The sequence below is a fragment of the Budorcas taxicolor genome, chromosome 6, assembly GCF_023091745.1.
Source record: "Budorcas taxicolor isolate Tak-1 chromosome 6, Takin1.1, whole genome shotgun sequence".
Classification (NCBI taxonomy): domain Eukaryota; kingdom Metazoa; phylum Chordata; class Mammalia; order Artiodactyla; family Bovidae; genus Budorcas; species Budorcas taxicolor.
In genome coordinates, this window is record NC_068915.1 from 91,155,081 (window position 1) to 91,177,036 (window position 21,956).

The 21,956-nt window shown below is 45.1% G+C and overlaps 1 protein-coding gene and 1 pseudogene across 1 annotated transcript in view; one reads left to right on the forward strand and one right to left on the reverse strand.

Annotated features, from left to right (window-relative positions):
• The window catches only part of SCARB2 (scavenger receptor class B member 2), a 76,625-nt gene extending 54,899 nt beyond the window's left edge, over positions 1 to 21,726 (reverse strand). Inside the window, exon 1 of the mRNA XM_052641635.1 lies at positions 21,361 to 21,726. Coding sequence (XP_052497595.1) covers positions 21,361 to 21,477 — 117 coding nt within the window. The 5' untranslated portion in view covers positions 21,478 to 21,726. The remainder of the gene's footprint in view (positions 1 to 21,360) is intronic.
• On the forward strand, positions 13,420 to 14,177 carry LOC128049416 (40S ribosomal protein S6-like; annotated as a pseudogene).
• Positions 21,727 to 21,956: the final 230 nt, after the last annotated feature.

A 21,956-nucleotide genomic window follows, 5' to 3' on the forward strand; every position in this document is an offset into this window, starting at 1 on the left:
CCCTGCCACACACACAGTGATCTCTCCCCACCCCAGCCATAGAGCAGCCTAATTGATCATTTTAGGCAGTTTTGGTTTTTTTTTAAGAGCTTTGTGGTGTTTTATCTTATCTTCTAAATGGGAGTCTTAGTTATCTGAGAGGAGCAAGGGAGAGAGTCAGGCCCAGAGAGAGAGAGAGAGATGGGGGATAGCAGCTGACAGAGGCTGACCAGATAGAACCCAGAGGCCACAGAAGGACAAGGAAGGGTCTGTGTCTCTTCGTGTCAGAGCCAGGCTCTATACGGTAACGCTATGCGGGAGAGATATACCAGAGTTTCTCTGGTATGAAGTGCACACACAGCCCCTAGAAACAGCTCAGTTAACACTGAACGAAACCTACCTAAAACTGGTATGTTAACTATGAAAAGTGTAACACGGAAATAATAATTGTCTCCTAGAGGATTTTGAATTGGAGGCCTGGACTACTAAAACTTGGCATCCTGTGGTGTATCTCCCATAGACACCTTTCAAGTTATCTGCTTCAAATAAAAACCTCTTTTTCTTACCCAGAAATTTCCAGGAAAATGCAGGGCAGTAATTTCTCCTCCTTTGTGAAGTCCTTGAGACTCCCCCTTAACTGGATGGGTCATTCATTTTTTTTGAATCTCATAACACATTATATAGGAATTTCTTAGGGAAAAAAGTACTCAGGATGGAAAATATCTTCTAAAAACTGAGGTTACTCAGAAGCAACATGACGCACGTAATATTAGCAGCCAAAAACGAGAAGTGCAGCTACTCAATATTGGAATATGTTAGGTTACCTGTTGGTGCTGACCTACAGAAAAAGAGTAGGGTTTTGTTTTTTCTTTAATCCTCCCCACTCCTCCAGGACAATGCAGGTTTTGGAGAAATATTGGTTCAGTCAACAGAACATAGTAGAAGAAAACTATATTTTCCATCAGCTTTGCTTATAAGATGCTGGGAGAGAAGACCATGATGGGCAACCAGAGAAGAGCAGAAGACAGGCATGAACAGTCACAGCCAAAGCCACAGTCAAGGTCCTGTGAGAGCAGCTTGACAGCTATAAGTCCAAGGAGCCCTTAAAGGGTACCCAGAGGAAGCGGTTTCCCCTGCCATTTCAGCCACATTCAGATAAGAAAGAAAAGAAAGAAAGAAAGTGAAGTCACTCAGTCATGTCCAACTCTTTGTGACTCCATGGTTTGTAGCCTACCAGGCTTCTCCATCCATAGGCTTTTCCAGGCAAGAGTACCAGAGTGGGCTGCCATTTCCTTCTCCAGGGGATCTTCCCAACCCAGGGATCGAACCCGAGTCTCCCACATTGTAGGCAGACGCTTTTACCATATGGGCCACCAGGGAAGATATGAGAAGCCACCACATTCAGATACGAGAAAGCAATTCAGATAGATACATTAGAATCAGAAACACACAGATCTAGCACCGATTAGTTTCTGTATCTTCTTGGTAATCCAGCACCCTAATTTGTGCTTCCCTGGTGGCTCAGATGGTAAAGGATCTGCCTGCAATGTGGGAGATGCAGGTTCGATCCCTGGGTTGGGAAGATCCCCTGGAGAAGGAAATGGCAACCCATTCCAGTACTCCTGCCTGAAAAATTCCATGGACGGAGGAGCCTGGTAGGCTACAGTCCATGGAGTCACAAAAAGTTGGACACCACTGAGCAACTTCACTTTCACTTTTTTCAGCACCCTAAAGAGCTAAGGGGCTTCCCAGGTGGCACTAGTGGTAAAGAACCTGCCTGACAAGGCAGGAGATGTAAGAGACACAGGTTCAATTCCTGGGTCAGGAAGATCCTCTGGAGGAGGGCACGGCAACCCACTCCAATATTCTTGCCTGGAGAATCCCATCGACAGAGGAGCCTGGCGGGCTACAGTTCATAGACTCCCAAAGAGTCGGACAAGACTGAAGTGACTTAGCACACACACACAACACAAAGAGCTAAACACAGCCAGTTCCTTTCATGGGTGGGAAAAAAAATCTGTGTCCCTCCATGATCTCTTTTCAGAACAATTATTTAAAGCAATGCTATAACCATGGTTTTCTTGCAAACTATAGAACTAGGCATGCAATGCCTCCAAACACTATACGTGTGTGTGCCAGGCATTGCAGGTTGGGGATCCCTAGCAACACAGGCGTGGTTTCTGTGTTCCAGGAGTTTACCTTCTATCTGGGTGATGGTGATATACACATGCAAGATAATAAACAATGTAAAGTAGCAGGTAATATATGGCCGATGAGCACACCAAACAGTGGTCTCTGTAGTGTTCAGACAATGAATTCTACAAACTGAGACGGAGAAGGGTAGGGCTTAATGTGAGCCAGGAAGAAGGAATAAAAATTTGGCAAGCAAAGAAGTTCATGGGGGTGGATGCCTTCTGGACAGCTGGGGTTGATTCCACTATCCTGTCTGGCCGACAGAGTGAGCCCTTCCTCTGTGCTTGATCTATGTTCATCTCTCCTGGAGCCTTCTGTTTAATCAGAAAGAGCGGATATGGAGAATGAGACAATAAAAGATCCAGAGGAATGATGGTATTAGGTCTGACTGGGCGTGGATTTTATAGGGAGCAGGGAGAGTCATTTAGAGAGGTACGTTAGGGTCACAGAAGTCTAGATTTTATCTGATGTATAAGGAAGGAGTATGGAAGGTTTCAGAGCTGCAGAATACTATCAAGAGCCAAGGGTTGTGTTGTCACTTTATCTCATCCAATCCTCTTAATGGCAGTGCTGGAGAAGACTCTTGAAGAGTCCCTTGGACAGCAAAGAGATCAAACCAATCAATCCTGAAGGAAATCAACCCTGAATACTCATTAGAAGGACTGATGTTGAAGCTGAAGTTCCAATACTTTGGCCACCTGATGTGAAGAGCCAAATCACTGGAAAAGACTGGGAAAGATTGAAGGCAGGAGGAGAAGGGGGTGACAGAGGAGGAGATGGTTGGATGGCATTAACTCAATGGGTCGAGTTTAAGCAAACTCAGGGAGATAGTGAGGGACAGGGAAGCCTGGTGTGTTGTAGCCCATGGGGTCACAAAGAGTAGTTGGACATGACTTAGTGACTGAACAACAACAGTCCTCTTAGTAGTCTTCAAAAGGAAAATCATCTTCCTTGTTTTCCATCTCAGGAAACCAAAGCGCAAAGAGGTTAGGTGAATGCTTGATGTCTACTGTACTGGTAGAGGGTGCAGCCTGCCTCCCAGGCCAGGACTCACTGCAAACCTGTGCTCCTGGCAACCCTGAATTTTACCAGAGCCTTGTACTCCTGGAAAACAGCAATGGTTCTAGAATCCTTGCTTCTGTGTTCTGGGAAATAGCTGGCTTCAAAGAAACACCCTTCCCCATATGACTTAGAATCACAGATGTCTCTTGTTTACCTAAGACAAGGCCAGACGCTGACCCTCCAGATTCCCATTTTTTGCCTCATAATCAATTAGCTGGACAAGCCTGACCCCACTGATCAGTGGTAGCCAAATGCCTGCACGGTGACTACAGTTAATAACACTGTGCTGTATACTTGGGGCTTTCCTGGTGGCTCAGTGGTAAAGAATCTGCCTGCAAATGCCGGAGACCTGGGTTCGATCCCTGGGTCATGAAGATCCCCTGGAGAAGGGAATGGCAACTCACTGCAGTGTTCTTGCCTGGAAAATCCTATGGACAGAGGAGCCTGGTGGGCTACAATCCATGGGGTCGCAAAGAGTCAGACACAACTGAGCACGTACATGCACAGGCCTCAATAAAGCTGGGTAAAAAAATGCTATTAATCAGACTTCAGGTTTCTCTCCTTTCCAGCCACAAGAACACCTTGTAAAAGGAAAAGCCTTCTGGTTAACCCTCGGGGCCCTGAAGATCATACAGTCAGATGTACTCCCAAATACAAGATCCCCTCCCCCCACCACCAGGTCCTTTCTCCTTTACAATAATCCTTCTAAACAGCCTCCCCTTATCAAAGTCAGATTTGTTTTTTATCTGACACTCCTATTGTGCCAAGCTGCCTATTTTGCATTGACACCACTGAGAAGTACTTTGGAAGCTTACACTGGCACTTCATGGCAAATAGATGGGAAAACAATGGAAACAGTGACAGACTTTATTTTTTGGGCTCCAAAATCACTGTAGATGGTGACTGCAGCCATGAAATTAAGACGCTTGTTCCTTGGAAGAAAAGCTATGAGCAACCTAGACAGCATATTAAAAAGCAGAGACATTGCTTTGCCAACAAAGGCCCATCTAGTCAAAGCTATGGTTTTTCCAGTAGTCATACATAGATGTGAGAGTTGGACCATAAAGAAAGCTGAGCACTGAAGAATTGATGCTTTTGAACTGTGGTGTTGGAGAAGACTCTTGAGAGTCCCTTGGACTGCAAGGAGATCAAAGCAGTCCATCCTAAAGGAAATCAGTCCTGAATATTTATTGGAAGGACTGATGCTGAAGCTCCAATACTTTGGCCACCCGATGCAAAGAACTGACTCATTTGAAAAGACCCTGATGCTGGCAAAGATTGAGGGCAGGAAGAGAAGGGGGTGACAGAGGATGAGATGGTTGGATGGCATCACCAGCTTGATGGACATGAGTCTGAGCAAGCTCCGGGAGCTGGTGACGGACAGGGAAGCCTCGTGTGCTGCAGCCCATGGAGTTGCAAAGGCTGGGACATGACCGAGCAACTGAACTAACTAACACTGGCACACGTGGGAAGGAGGGCTTGGCTAAGATTGTTATAAGGATTAAACGAGGCTTAAGCAGAGTGCTTATCTCCAGTCCCACTTGAAATACTCAATAAATGGTGACTGTGACGTTGACTATCACCATCTCCAGATTGGGGATGAGACGGTTCCAGATTTTGTCTGAAGAAAAGAAAGGAATCATGTCACTTCCATGAGTCTCCTCAAATACAGACAACCCAACAAATGTTAAACAAAAGAGAAAAGAAAGAAAAAAAAATTTTTGGTCACTATCTTCATAAAATAGCCTACATAAGATTCAGTTAAGGTTGAAATAACAAGGAATTAGCATAAAATTGTAAATAACTAAAATGTTGAACAGGACAAGAATGACTTAGTAAATTATAATAATTCACAGACTAGAGTAGAAAGCAATCATTAGGATTATAAAAACTACTACATAGAAATAAGGAGGGTTTCCCTGGTAGCTCAGAGGTTAAAGCGTCTGCCTGCAATGTGGGAGACCCGGGTTCGATCCCTGGGTTGGGAAGATTCCCCTGGAGAAGGAAGAAACATGCTCATGATGTATGTTAACTGGTAAAAGCAGACAACGCAAAATATGTTTAGGTGTGGAAAAAAACAGCAGATAAAATGCAAACATGAAAACGTTAGGGGGGTGATGTGTAGATAATGTAACAATTTCAATCTTTTAGCTATCTTCAAAATCATCAAGCCTTCACTAGATGTCTAATAGCATTCATCTCTATAGAACAAAGTTAGGCGGGGTCTTCCAGTCTCTCTGTGATGTTTCTCTGCACTATTTGGATTCTTTTTTTTTTTTTGACAACAAAAATAAACTACTTCCATAAGCAGAAAAAATAACTGTTCCCTTATACATATTTTTTTAAGTGAAAAATCTAAGGAACTCAATTCTATAAAATATATTCATTAGACCCCCAAGGGAAGGCAGAAGTGGATACAGAGGACTAATTTCATCTAGCTTTGCCTCTGTCCTTGCAAAACAAAGGAGAGGCTGATGCCTCATCAGCTGTCGTCAGCTCTCCCTCACCAGGGCCAAGGGCCTCCATCCCCCACACTGGGCTTTGCAGTATTGCTCCTCCTACTGTTGTCAGGATAGCTGATGTAACACTCTGTATTCCTGGCCAGCTTTTTCTGACAAGATATGGATGCTCACTCATTCCAGAGTGAGAAAAGACTTGCTGCGACAACATGGGAAGACCTAGAGTTTATCACACTAAGCGAAATAAGTCGGAAAAAGATAAACATATAATTTCACTTACACATGGAATATAAAAAGTAATACCAATGAACTTATTTACAAAACAGAAGCAGACTCATAGAAATAGAAATTTACGGTTAGCAAAAGCAGGGCGGGAATGGAGAGGGATAAACTGGAAGTATGGGATTAACAGACGTACGCTTGTCTATATAAAAAACATAAACAAGGAGGACTAACTGTATAGCACAGGAACTATATGCAATATTTTGTAATAAGCTATAATGGAAAAGAACTGAAAAAAGAATATGTATATGTATATACACACATACTGAATCACTTTGCTGTACACCTGAAACTAACACAATACTATAAATCAACTACACTTCAATAGGAAAAAAAGAAAAGATTTGCAGCCTCATTTATTTATTAAAGTAAAGAAAATCATCTCAGAATTATCCATGCCCAAAGAGCCAGTCAGTGTGAGTGAAGGGATGGTAAACTGCCTGAGTTTATCTTGCCTGGTTTGTATCCAGTTTAGGTAAAAAAAAAAAAAAAAAAAAAAAACAGTCTGAAGACAAGAGGAAGAGTTCCCAGAAAGAAGGCAGGTAAAACCGTTCTCAGAAAAGAGGGTAAAACTGGCTGTTCTCATGACAGTCTGACTTGAACTTACTTCTACAAGTTTCAAGTTGATGACAAAGTTTCAGGATGGAAGTAAATATCTGGTCAACTGGAGTCCTTCGCTAAGCAAACCAAATAAAAACCTAACAACAACAACAAAAACACCAATGCCTGACAGCTTGCCAGAGCCACACTGACAGCACGTGCTGTTACAATCGGGACTTCTCCTCTCTGTAGGCCTCCACCCCCACCCCTGGTCTCTCCCCGGTCACTCTTAGCTGAGTCAACATCCTTACAGGCTTCACACCATCTTTGACTTTGAATCCACTAAAATTTTGCTCTCAAGAGTATTGGTTTTTCCTGTACTTTTTTTTTTTTTTTTGGCCATGCCCTCAGCAGTGAAAGTGGAGACCTCTAGGGTCAGTGAAACTGGACCTCCAGGGAATTCCCTCCTGCACCTTTAATGCGTCCCCTGGCGCCCGACCTCCCCACTCACAATGGCCCGCAAGGAACCTAGTGTACACTGTAAATCCCAGAGTAGATGGTGTGGGGTGTGTGTGTGTGTGTGTGTACACACTAAGTAGACAAGAGGAATGAGAGAACAGAAGGCAGTTTATAAATACAGCTGCCAACGTTTCTAAAACAGTTGCTTCTTTATTTTATCTCCTCCCCTGATGTTCAATTCAGAGAAGGACAATTATCATTACTACCAGGCTGCTACTGACTCAAAGTCTCCAGGAGGCAGGTGCTCTGCTGGGCATTATGGACACTTTAAGCCTTCCATTGGCCCCACAAGGGAAGAATTCCCATTTTGTGGGTAAGGAAATGGGGGCACCAGCTTTCCCAGACTCACAGAGCCAGTTGAGTCAAGTCAAATCCCACCAAGTCTAGGTCTGTGGGTTTGCAAAGTCCATGCTTGACCACTGTAGGAGCTGCTACCCCATCACACTTCCAGAGTACAGCTGCCAGATTTAGTGAGTAAAAACACAGGCTGCCCAAGGATATCCCAAATATTGCATGCGTGTGTGCCAAGCTTCAGTCGTGTCCAACTCTGTGCGACACTATGGACTGTAACCTGCCAGGCTCCTCTGTCCATGGGATTTCCCAGGCAGGAATACTGGAGTGGGTTGCCATGCCTTCCTCCAGGGCCTCGTCCCAACCCATGGATAGAATCCACATCTCTTGTGGTTCCTGCATTGGCAGGAGGGTTCTTTACCACTAGTGCCACCTGGAAAGCCTAAAATATTGCACAGGCTATGTCAAAAATGCTTTAATTCTTAGGATACAATGCTGAAGGATTCAGGGGCAAAGTGTTGTAATATCTGCAACTTGCATTCAAAAAATTCAAGAAAGAGTATATAAGAGAAAGATGAAGTCAGCACAGCAGGATGCTAACAACTGACAAACTGAAGAGAATCGAAATATTGCATAGACATACTCACTAAAATATTACTTGAAGTTTATCTGAAATTCAAATTTAACTAGGCATCCTGAATTTTATCTGGCAACCTACCCCAGAAAGACCATGAAACTGTGGAGAAACCATCACTTGGACTCCAAGACCTCCCTGAGCCACTAGATAACCCTGCAACCAGCAGAGTCTTCCACTTATGCTAAATTAAAAATCAGCATAAAGTTCCAAATCAGTTTTACCATGTGACTTTGGATAGTGCAGAACATGATGAATTCTTCCAGGCGTAATGTGGTACTACTACCATCAGAAGAAATATTGGAGGGACTTCCCTGGTGGCCAGTGGTTAAGAATCCACTTGCCCATGCAGGGGACATGGGTTTGATCCCTGGTCTGGGAATTAAGATCCCACATGGCTCAGAGCAACTAAGCCTGGGCGCCACAACTACTGAACCCAAGTGCCCCAGAGCCCGTGTTCTGCAACAAGAGAAGCCACTGCAATGAGAAGCCTGCACACCGCATCTAGAGAGTAGCCCCCACTCACAGCACCTAGAGAATGCCAGCATGCAGAAACAAAAACCCAAAGCAGCCAAAAATTAAATACATAAATAAATATTCAAAAAAGAGAAATATTGTAAAGATGATTGAGTTATGTGGTCAATCTGCCATGTCAAAGCCAGGTCAATCATCTGGATTGAAAAACCTACCTTTCAGTTAATTTGCCAATATGTATATACTGAGAGCTTTCTTTGTGCCCAACAAGCATAGGCCCTGTTTCAAGAAGACGTTTAGCTAAGGACGTAACATTGACATGCATGTAACAGTGAATGTTCATTGCAAGGCCCAAAGAAGGGCTATGCCTGAAATTACTGGGATAATATCAGTTGTATGGGTCCATGGGTTGCCCTGATGGCTCAGACAGTCAAGAATCTGCCTGCAATGTGGGAGACCTGGATTTGATCCCTGGGTTGGGAAGATCCCCTGGAGGAGGACATGGCAACCCACTCCAATATTCTTGCCTGGAGAATTCCATGGACAGAGGAGCCTGGCAGGCTACAGTCCATGGGGTCACAGAGTTGGACATGACTGAGGGACCTACACTTTCATCCTAAAATTCCCATCTGGATACCTCGCAGGCTGCTCAACATCAATGTGACCAAAAAGGGGCTCATGATTTCTCCCCTAATCACTCAGTCCTACTGATGAGAGGAGTCCTACCTCCTCCTCTTCTCCATTTCTTTTCCTGTGCCTATCCCATCACTGGGCTTCCCTGGTGGCTCAGACAGTAAAGAATCTGCCTGCAGTGCAGGAGACCTGGGTTCGATCCCTGGGTCGGGCAGTTTCCATGGAGAAGCAAATGGCAATCCACTCCAGTATTCTGGCCTGGAGAATTTCATGGACACAGGAGCCTGGCGGGCTACAGCCCATTGGGTTGCAAAGAGTTGGACATGATGGAGCGACTAACACTTTCACTTTCATCTCATTACTGGCCAGGACTGCGGTAATATGGTTCAGTGTTAGGTAGTCTCCCAACTGGTGCCCTTTTCTCCAGCTTTGCCCCTTTCAAAGGTGTTATCTATATCAGCTTCCAGAGAGTTCCATCAAAAGTGCCTATCAGGGCAGACACTCTATCCACTGCTAATAGGATAAACTCTGAGGTCCTGATGCAGCCCAAGACGTCAGTCCATGGGACCTGACTCAGCCCATCACCTGCCATCCCAACAGGCCCTTTAAGAACCAGCAACATGGAGTGTTCCACCTTCTCCCAGGTATGACTGGATTAGCTGCCTCTGCTGAGAGGTGTTAGTTGCTCAGTCATGTCTGACTCTTTGTGACCTCATGGACTGTAGCCCACCAGGCTCTTCTGTCCATGGAATTCTCCAGGCAAGTGGGTTGCCATTTCCTTCTCCGGGCGATCTTCCCAACCCAGAGATTGAACCTGGGTCCCCTGCATTGCAGGCAGATTCTTTACTGTCTGAGCCACCAGGGAAGCCCATGACTTGGTACAGCCACACGACATAACACATCCACAGCAGCCTGATGGAGATCTTTCGGGAAAGCAGCAGAAGGATGGCTGAGGAACCAGCTGTCCTGATAAAAGCCACATGCAGATGATAAGAATAAGCCCTCAGGGAACTGCGTTGGGCTTTAATGCAAGTAACTTAATATTTTCAGAAACTTTCAGGCCTCAAGAGCACTGCTGCTTGTACTTTTAGTTCAACAAAGTGCTACTTAATAATTAAACACAAATTCAGCATCCACATTGCCATCTACAGAGTCTAAACTTACCTGGAGATAATGCAGACCAACTTTGAGAAAACCTGATCTAATAGTGTGTGGAAGATTCTCATTGGATTCCACATTAATAAAATTCATCAAATATCAAAACACCAGTTGGTTGGCATTATTTTTAAAATTTCTCCCTGAAATCAAGCAAACCCAGGGCAGATTCTTGGAGTAATATAAGTAGTTTGTACTATTTATCTTTCTAAATACTCTGTTGAGGTAAAAGAAATATGCTGCCATTAACATTTTACCCTTATTCTCTGACCTTATTTTTAACTTAGGAACAAAAGCATTGGTTTTCTTTTTTTTTTCTTTTATGTCATTGTTATTGAACTCATTCTGCTTTAATTGCAACTCCAATAATTGCAGCTAATGAGATCTGACAGTTGAGGCTCCAATGTCAGTTTATGTGTCAGCTGCTGCTCTGTTTATAAGTCACAATTAGGACAAGAGGGTAGAACAGTTACCGTGAAAAAGCTCCTGCTACAAAACACCCAGTAGAATACTTTGTAAATACTTCCAGGTAATTTCAAATGTGAACCCAAGGTCGAGAACTGCCAGCCTGAAGGGAGAAAAATCCGCCACCGGATAGAAACTTAATCAAACGGATGAGGTGAAGAGTGGGGAGATATACGTGGATTCTGGCAGGGGATGGGGGTGAGGAGATGTAGGAACAGTTGAATGAGTGGATGAAAAGCAGGATTTTAAGATGTGAGTAAATAAGAAGTGTAGCCATGGCAATAATGCCAGGTTCTCTGTATAACTTGTAGAGCCAGTCTTATTATTTTACAACCTGTTTGGTTGTGACTATATCTCTCAAAGATGAAATAAGGGATGTTTCCCTCACCTGTTTATATCTACATCTCCTATTCCTTCCATTACTGTGGATTATCAGAAGAATCATATTAGAAGCAATATCCTTAAAAGGGGACTTGCAAGAGTAATGATGACATTCCTGTAACAACGAAGCAAGGCATTCTGTCCTGCTTTCTTTAGAAAGAATGTAAAATTCTGAAGTTAAAGGAGCCACGTGGGGAAGGTCAAGGAATGAAGCAGGTACAGGTGTCTGTGCATGTTTGCATGCCAAACCCTAGCATTAATATTCACTTCTGCACAGAAATATGCCCTCTCCCATTTTTGTTAAATGCATGTTAAGTTCTTCAATACTAAAAGAATCAACCCTGAATATACATTGAAAGGACTGATGCTGAAGCTGAAGCTCCAATACTTGGGCCACATGCTGCAAAGAGCCAACTCATTAGAAAAGACCCCGATGCTGGGAAAGATTGAAGGCAGGAGGAGAAGGGGGTGACAGAGAATGAGCTGGTTGGATAGCATCACTGACTAAATGGACATGAGTCTGAGCAAACTCCAGGACATGGTAAAGGACAGGGAAGTCTGGTGTGCTGCAGTCCGTGGGGTCACAAAGAGTCAGATACAACTGAGTGGCTGAACAACGAATGACCTCTTCAGGCTATCTTTTCATTTTCCTTCTTGTGGCAAAGAGCATCAGATACAAACAGATATTTCTCCACTCTGTGAAAGACAGCAGAGCAAACCCCATGACAAAGGGCACCTTCCCTGGACCCTGGGGTCGGGGACAACAGGAGTGTGATGGCGGTGGGGGCAGGGAGGGAGGTCCTGTCTGAAGGGCAGCCTCCATTCTGCCCCAGCTGCTGTCACCCAGACTGTGACGGGGCCAGTACTGCAAAAGACCCATATTCGGGAAATCTAAAAAAGAGGGGATAGATGTGTACGTACAGCAGATTCACTTTGCTGCACAGCAGAAACTAACTCAACGTTGTAAAGCAACTATGTTTGCTGTTGTTTAGTCTCTAAGTCGTGTCCGACTGTCTGTGATCCCATGGGCTGTAGCCCTCCAGCCTCCTCTGTCCATGGGATTTTCCAGGCAAGAATACTGGAGTGGTTGCCATTTCCTTCTCCAGGGGATCTTCCTGACTGAGGGATCAAACTTCTATCTCCTGCATTACAGGCAGATTCTTTATCGCTGAGCCACTGGGGAATCCCACAAAAGCAACTACAGTCCAATAAAAATTAATCAAAACGAACAACAAAAAACACCCAAATGGTCACATGTTCCCAGAGAAGCTGGAAAGCTGGATTATTCAGCGAAATGTCCAGATTTTAAAGGTATAAACTATTAGTAAGGCAAACGCGACCATTGGAACAAAAACGTGTAGCATAATAACAATATATAACCAAAATCATCCTGAAGATATTAAGTTCTCATCTCTCCATTCATCCTCATGATGTTTAATAACTATGTATTTTGTATGACATTCATTTAACAGGTTGAGAAGATGATACAAAGCTACATATGGCCGGACCCCTACCTTCAAAGAGAACTTTGGGGCTAGCTTTAAATACTGAATTATGTCCTGTGGATAGGGAATCTTTAGCAGGGCTGAGGCTAGAAGGGAATTATTGAAGAATTCAATTATGGAGCTGCTAATGTTCTGGTCTGATTTGATTAACACACAGGAAAAGACAGGAGACTCCCTGAACCTGATTCACTGATGGCCCAAACCTACTGTTCTTCACGCTGGACCCATGAGGATACCAAACAAGCATATAAATATATAACAAAGTAAACAAGACCCTGGTGGTCTGAAAACATTAAAAACATAGTTCCCAAAGTAGCCTTACAGAAATAAAGCAGGTATATTATGTCATTTTAAAAATTCTAGAAGTCAACAAAATTAATTAAATGAAAACCAGATCAGTAGTTCTCAAAGGGTGGTCTGAGGACCCCTGAGGGGCCCCAAGACGCTCTCAGGGGATTCCTCATGGTCAAAACTATTTCTGTAATAACATTTAACTATCTGCCCTATAGTGGAACTTTTTAAAGGTTACACAGGTTGTAATGATGTCATTGCTCTGACAGCTAATGAAATACGTGCTCATGTATACTTGTATTTTGGCTTCCCAGGTGGCACAAGTGGTAAAGATCCCACCTGTCAATGCAGGAGATGAAAGAGATGGGCGTTCGAGCCCTGGGTCAGGAAGATCCCCTGGAGGACGGCATGGCATCCCACCCCATTGTTCTCACCTGGAGAATCCCATGGACAGAGGAGCCTGGTGGGCTACAGTCCATGGGGTCACAGAGTTGGATACAACCAAAGGGACTTAGCATGCACATACTTGTGTTTTAAAAATGTATCAGCTCTTTTTCATGGCGCCTCGGAGGCTGTCGGCCGCCTCAGAATGAAGCTGAACATCTCTTTCGCGGCCACTGGCTGCCAGAAGCTCATTGAAGTGGATGATGAACAAAAACTTCATACCTTCTACGAGAAGCGTATGGCCACAGAAGTTGCTGCTCACGCTCTGGGTGAAGAATGGAAGGGTTATGTGGTCCGAATCAGTGGCGGGAACGATAAGCAGGGTTTCCGCATGAAGCAGGGTGTCTTGACCCATGGCCGAGTTCGCCTGCTTCTGAGTAAGGGGCATTCCTGTTACAGACCAAGGAGGACTGGAGAAAGGGCAAATCTGTACGGGGTTGCATTGTGGATACCAGTCATTGTGAAAAAAGGGGAGAAGGATATTCCTGGATTCACTGATACTACAGTGCCTTGTCGCCTGGGTCCCAAAAGAGCTAGCAGAATCCACAAACTTTTCAATCTCTCTAAAGAAGATGACGTCCGCCAATATGTTGTGTGAAAGCCCCTAAACAAAGACAGTAAGAAACCTAGGACTAAAGCACCCAAGATTCAGCGTCTTGTGACTCCACGAGCTCTGCAACACGAACGCCGGCGTATTGCTCTGAAGAAACAGTGTACTAAGAAAAATAAAGAAGAGGCTGCAGAATATGCTAAACTTTTGGCCAAGAGAATGAAGGAGGCCAAAGAAAACGGCAGGAACAGATTGCCCAGAGACGGAGGCTGTCCTCTCTGAGAGCTTCTACTTCTGAGTCTGAGACCAGTCAAAAATGAGATGTTCTAAGAGTAACAAATAAATAAGATCAGACATCAAAAAATAAATAAATAAAAATTAAAATGTATCAGTTTTAATTTCTAATATTATAAATATTGATAGATGTAACCAATAGAAACATAAGTTCTTTGGTGTCTTCAATAATCCTTAAGAGAATAAAGGCATCTGAGTCCCAGGATTCTGAATTAGATTATAAATTCCATAAGGGTAGGGACTCTATCTCATTTACTATTGTACCCATAGGTCTCAGCACACTGCCTCACAAAGGATTCATACTCGGTAAATATTTCCTAAATAAATGGATGACTGCCAAAGAATATACCTAAAAGTGCTTTTGGATATAGAGAAGAAACACTGAAAGTAGCCTTTATTTTTCTCAGTTGCTTTTGACTAGCTACCAGCTTTGATAAATGGTTGCTTCATGTAATATGTCATGGATATAGACTATGTATCTTGATGATATAGACCATAAATGCCTAATCACTTGGCCAATATCATGTGTTTTCATTAATGATTTTATAATCCCACCTGCTGATTCCTCCCCGGCAAACAAGCAAGTGTCTGGCAGAACAGATGGCCCCTTCACTGTGGCTTGACAGTGAAACAAGAAAGCAAAAAACAGTTCTCATAAGCAAAGACCTTCCCCTCCCTCCCAAAAGATATTTTCTTTGATGTAAACCTGCAGAACAGTAGTAATTACTAAGAATAATAGCCCCAACTAGAATTATCAACTCCTTTGTATGCTACTCATGCCAGTTGGAATTAAAAATAAATACAGGGTGAGAACAGAAGCACCCCATTTCTGTAAAGTATATGTGCCACTATAATGCACAAAGAAAAAATGTGGATTAATCAACAGTATATTTAACAGTAGTTTCTTTGTTTCTCTTTTTTTTCCTTTGTTGTGTCTGACTTTACACAATGGCGTATATATGTCTTTACCAGAAAAACAGGCAAAAATTAAGAATAAAATACAGGGATGTCCCTGGTAGTCCAGTGGTTAAGAACCTGCCTTGCAATGCAGGAGACACGGGTTCCATCCCTGGTCCAGGAGGATTCCACACGCCGTGGACCAACTAAACCCATGTGCCCCAGCTATCAAGCCTGTGTGCCCTAGAGTCTGTGCTCTGCAATAAGAGAAGACACCGTAATGAGAAGCCCGCACACCACACTGAAGAGTAGCCTCCCACACACCACAACTAGAGAAAGCCCACACATAGCAACGAAGACCCAGTGCAGGCAAAAATAAATAAATACTTTCTTTTTAAACAATAAAACACAAACAAAAAAAGAATTGCCATCTCAAGGAGTGAAAACATGGGTTAACAGAATCAGTCTCAGTTTTGACCTGGGTGCTAGTCCCAGGGACTCTGATTCAGCATGGCTGGTGGGGTCCGGGTTTTTTCCATCAGTGATTCTGATGCGGTTACCTAGAGTCCAGGAAAAACACTGAGAACAACTTACTCCCTTGTCTTAACCTTTAGTACTCCATACACCCACAGTCACCATGAATTAGTAAGATGCTGAAAAAAACATCATAAGATTTTGATATCACCAGATCACATTTCCAAAAGCCAGGGAGAAGTTGGATGATTCTGTTGAGGAGTTAAAGACTCCGGCAAGGATACGGCCTCTGTTTATAGAGCTATGGTTTCTGCTGGTGGTGAGCCAATCACATGACTCCGTCACGAATTTGGAAGGAAGAACTGAGAGATGAAGCATGTTCATGGGAGGCTCAGCAGCTGGAGCATCACAGAAGGTCACGGCTAGGGGAGCCCCAGATGAGGAACCAGCCTGGGCTCGAGGACACAGAGGAAGCTGGTGGGGAAGGCAGAGGAAGAGGGAGAGACACACTGGGCCTGGATCCTGCTGACCGTCCAGTTTCTACTGGATTCGCAGGAGGCCTTACTGTGCTGTGGTTCTCACCCTTTGATTTCTACCAGCTTCCTCTTCCAATCTTAGAGAAAAAAAAAATCCTCTTTCTTGAGCTAGCGTGAGGGTGCCTCATTTCCTCTGACAGCACAGCTCCTCTTTAATGTCAAGAAGTGGAGGACGATGTGATGTGTGAGGGTAGAATTTACGGTCACCAGGAATCTTTTGAAAGGGAAGAAGGTGCTAGTAATTGCTCTAGGATAACAGGTGTAAATAAGCCAGAACTGTCACAGGCAATGGGATGTATGATCACCTTCAGGATGGGAAAAGTGAACTAGAAGACCCAGTTTGTGCACCTAACTTCATCATGTGGTCTTTGATAAGTCACTTCTCTACGTTTCCAGGGTCATATAGGGGTAAATGTAATTCAATACCCTAATATGTGCATGTGTGCTAAGTCGCTTCAGTCATGTCCAGTTCTTTGTGGCTCTAGGCTGTAGCCCGCCAGGCTCCTCTGTCCATGGGATTCTCCTGGCAAGAATACTGGAATGGGCCGCCATGCTGTCCTCCGGGGGATCATCCTGACCCAGGGATCGAAACTGTATCTCTTAGATTACTCCATGGCAGGCAGATTCTTTACCACTAGCGCCTCCGGGAAGCTCCTAATTTGATACCCACCACTATCTATATTCGAATTTACAGTCTCCGTTTCCTTGACTAGAAAATAACAGATTAAGCGATGCCTACTCTAAGATTCTATGTCTTTATAACCCTGAAGAAAGGCAAATCAGGAAATGGGGTTGCTAGGCAAGAAGGAGCCCTTGAAGATTATATATAGTTGACTGTCTTTATATAAACAAAAATGAAGATGTTTTACTCATTTGACTCTTTTAAAATATCACACAGCTTCACCAATCAGTGTTACTTGCTTAAACTGTCAGGGATTATATCTTATCTCTTCGAGCTCCAAGGTTGCTCTCACTCCCTGCACAGGCCAGCTGGTATTTGCCCAGGGTCTCAGGTTTCCAGTGAAGGGTAGGTGACTCTGTTATGTTCGTCCCATCCCTGAGCCCTAATGCTGCCGTCCTTCCTTGGTCTATGAATAGGAAGCAAAGTGTCAACAGTCTCTTGCCCTCTCGCTGCTTCCCCTGCCAGCCCATCTCTTATTAGCCAACTTTGCCCTTGGCCAGCTTGCGCCCTCATTTCTGGGAGATATTCAAACTGTCAGCAAGCTGAAAGGCAAATTTAATATCCTGCGCTGCAGAGTTGCTCTCAAGCACAGGTCACGTACCTGTGTCATGGAATCTTAGGATTTTGGAGCTAGAAGGACCTTTATCTAAAGTTCCTGTCTGTGAAAAGAACAGCTGGAAACAATAAATGTTTATTGTTGGCTGTGCAGATATGTTGCCTATACAAATAACGATAACAAATTCAGGCACCAGGAAGGGACTGTACTATATGCTTTACATCAATCCTTTTATTTCATTCTTGCAACAACTCAAAGGTAGGTATTCTTATGACCCGCATTTTCAAGATGAGGAATCTGAGGTTTTGAGGGGGTTCAATAATTTGCTACTTGGCTTGTCCAATTTAATCCAAGTATTTGTTAGTGACCGAAAAAGGAGTTTTCACCAAGCTCTGCTGATTCTTAGGACACTGTTCTTTCAACTAAAACAATTAGAAGTGAAGCAGCAGGCAGTTAGCTTACCCACCACATACCAGGCACTGCCCTAGTTGCTAGGACAATTAGCGGAGTTACCAGATGAAATGTAACATAAAACCGTGCCCTTCTAGGTTCTAGACAGAAAAAGAGATTGCTGGGTCCCTGCAAAGCTCTGTCTTCAGGGAGGTCAAAATGCTCAATAAAGAGGGCCTGGCCCATGCTCAGAGTATCCTCCAGGATGTGGGTATGAGCAGCCAAGAAGGGAAAAATTTCTCTGCCTCTTCTGCAACTGAGAAAAGTAAAAAGAAACAGTTGGGCTTCCCTGGAGGCTCAGTGGTAAACAATCCACCTGCCAATGCAGTACATGCAGGTTTGATCCCTGGATTGGGAAGATCCCCTGGAGAAGGAAATGGCAACCCACTCCAGTATTCTTGCCTGGGAAATCCCATGGAGGGAGGAGCCTGGTTGGTTAAGTCCATGGGGTCACAAAACAATCAGACACGAATGAGTGACTAAATAACAACAACAAAGACAAACAGTTACAGGGCTTTCCCAATGTAAGGCAGACTATAACAAGCCCAGAATGGAACCAGACTGTCCTGGTTCCTTCCACTCTACTCAATAGCCGAGATCAAAATCTCCCTTCAGTCATTTCTGGCTGTTGCGGGCCCCAAAGACAATTATCAAATGAGACAGAGTCTTCTAATAGGAATTATGTTACTAAGCTTCTCACAATTAGCCCAACCTACTCATTTGATTTTCATCCTTTTTCTCTCTCCTCTTTTTGATGTAGACAAAGCAGGAAATGGACAATCTTCAAAGGAAAAAAAAAATTAAGAACAAGAAATATCAGATTGTATTACAAGTATATTAAAGTAAGTTATGAATGAATTTTCCATAACAACGTTAATGGAAATGATGATGGAAGCTGTCATTGGGCACCTGTTCCAAGCCTGACACCTGCTTAGTGCCTTACACAGGTGACCTCACTCAGCTTCACAACAGCACACATACAGGCAGATCCTAGGTCTGTGTGAAGCTCATACAGTGTATGGAGGCTGTCCCTAAGAAAAGAAAACATTGCACACAGAATTAGGTAGAGGGCCTTGGAAGGGCCCATGCAAGTGAGGGACCCAAAGTGTAAGCTTTGTGAGTTTCATGGTAAATGCACCCCCAAGATGGCTAACATTCTCATTTCTCTCAGGAATGAAACAGGTTCAGAGAAGTTATGTAACTTGCCCAAAGGCAAACAGCCTAGAAATGTCAGGGCTAGGATTTGAACATAGGGTATCTAACCTCCAATCTCATGTATTTTTTATTTGCTTCTAACAAAAATAAAACTGCTATCATTTACAAATAACTATAGTGGTGCTGGTGGTTAGACGCCCCATGAACTGGAGCCCTTCAGGCTCCTGCGTCCATGGGATTTCCTAGGCAAGAATACTGGAGTGGGTTGCCATTCCTTTCTCCAGGGGATCTTGCCACCCAGGGATTGAACCCATGTCTCCTGCATTGCAGGTGGATTCTTTACTGCTGAGTCACCAGGGAAGCCCTACAAATAACTATACATACTACTGTATCCCATGAAAAGTACACCCATTTTCTCTAGTAATTCTTATAATTTTTCTATTTACATGAATAGTTGTTATCCTCATTTACAGATGGAAAAGCCTAGAATTAAGAAAGGTTAAGTACTAGCCTAAGGTTATCCAGCTAGTACACGGTGGAGCCGGATTCATGCCTGCGAATTAACCTGCAAAGTCCTTACTGTTTCCACCATCTCATGCTACCCCCCTACAGGCAACCCAGGAAAGCGGAGTGGTAGTGATGGTAATGTGTGACCTCTGGTTGTCTTACCATATTTCCACACCTGTCCACACCTAGCCCTGTCATTAGTTTCACACACCACGTGGTGCAGTGTTCCTTAACAGGGTGAGCCAGTTCTGAAAGTTCACTTCTCCTGTACTTTCACTTACAGTCAGATCAGAGTCCATTCTTCATGGAGAAAACCACCTTTAAAAGCCAATCACCAAATATCAGTGCAAACTTAAGCCGCAGCCCAGCTGCCTTACAACTGCCCTCCACCCCCACCACCTCCCTACCCACTGCCCACGAATGTAGACCCACAGAGCATCCAAAGGCTGACAATGCCTGAGGCACAGGGTGGGGAGATCACCCATCTCAAAGACCTCTCCTGAAACAGCGTTTCAAAGCCACACAAGAAAATCCAATTGACTATCACTGGATTGCTTAACTCTAGACACCCAAGCAAGAGGTTATATCCTTAAAGAGGTTACATCCTTAAACTACCTTGCCAAGGACAGGTGGACAAGGGTGGAGAGATTCAATTTAGTTTTTTCTTTGAACATGCTTTGAACAATGGCCTTTGAGAAGCTCAGACAGTGGGTTCTGTCACCCCTTGACAATGTGAACTTTTAAAAAATTAAACTATGCTTTGCCAGGGCATTTTTTTTTTTTTAAGTGGCTTCAGATTTCAAGTAATTGATGGCTTTTAGAAACCTCTATTTAAAAAATAGGTCTGTTGCCACCTGGAATGAAACAATTTTGCTAATTGGGAGCGGTAGTGACCAATTCTGGAGGAGGCCCCAGCTTTTATTATCTAGCCAACAGCAAGTGTAAATGAGTGGAAGAAATCAGGCAGTGATGGGTGCTAACAAGAAAGGCTTCTCCAGTAACTTTTTTAAAAGGAAAAAGTGACCCCAGTAACTCTCTCTGGTTCCTCTTTCCACACAGATTGGTGGATGTGGGTCAAAGGGCAGGAGAAATGACCACTGGTGAAATCATAGGATGGAGAGGTCTTAAGTGACCAGCTCTCCAGCCCACTCATCTGAGAGGAAGAGATGGGCTCAGATTAAGAATTTAAATGCAGCTTTGCCTAAGCTTAGGGTTGTTTGCGGAGAAGGCAATGGCACCCCACTCCAGTCCTCTTGCGACTTAGCAGCAGCAGCAGGGTTGTTTGAGAAGAGCAAGAAATCCATGTTGAGACAAAGCAGCACAGACTGCTGGTACAAGCCACCAAGCTGCTAAGTCAGCTAGTCAGCACAGGCTCTGATGAACTGAAATGTCACCCAGCCCAGAGGCCTGGCCTGGCTACCAAGTGCGGGGCTCAGCCCAGGAAGGCAGGAACACAACAGACGAGGCACCAGCCTCTCATCCCCATCTCACACCACTTCAAAGGCCAGGGCAAGCAGCCAACACACCTGCGGGGTGGCGGTGTCTTTCATTTAGTTTTTCTTCATAAAGTGGGAGGGAAATGAGTTTGGGCCCAACAGAGATTGGGGCGCGGGGAGGGCCCAGAAAACAAATGACAATGTAAGTGAAAGCCTTCTTTCAAAGTCTAGACCCACAGTCTTGTTTATTACTCTAAAAGGAACAGAATTATTCCTCTCCAGCCTTCCTTAACTCTTACCCACCCAGCCCAAGAAGACAAGGAAGAAAGGAGGGCCCTAGCCTCTGGACTAGGGTCATAACGGGTGCAGATCCACCCTGCACAAGGTTCAGCAGTGGGAGGGTGGGCTGAAAGTGTCCCCCCCAACCCGGCTCACGCGCGCGCGCGCGCGCGCACACACACACACACACACACACACACACACACACACACACACACACAGCCCGCCACGCCTCACCTTCTCGATCGTCTGGTCCACGGCCTTCTGGAAGACTCGGGCCACCAGCAGCGTGATGCTAGTCACCAGCAACAGCAGGGACAGCGTCCCCACCGCGTAGAAGCAGCACCTGCCCATTCCGCGCACCGCTCCAGGGCCCGGAGGCCGGCGACCGGATGAGAAGGAAGGAGGGAGAGACGGAGGGGCGCCGGCGGAGCGGCCGGAAGACCCGGGACCCTCGGGCGCCCGCGGCCCAGCAGAGGGGCCCGGCTCCCGGCTCCGCGACTGGGCGAGAGCGGCCCCGCTTGCACCCGGGCGGCCGGAGGGGAGAGGGAGTCTCGCTTTGGTTTCGCTTTCTCCGGCCGCGGCCGCCGCGGCGCCCGCCTGGCGCAGCTCGCGAGGCAGAGGGAGCGCGCAGCGCGGAGACGCTCGCCGGCCCGGCCCGCCGCAACCCCGGGAGGCGACAGGCGGCAGCTGCGCGGGGAAGCGGGCGGGGCGGAGGCTGAGCCCGCAGTCATGTGCCCCGCGGCAGCGGCCGCGATTCGGCCCGAGCGCCCCGCGGCCGCTCCCGGGGGCCGCCCAGCCCCGGCGGCCCCCTGACCCTCGCCCAGCGACGC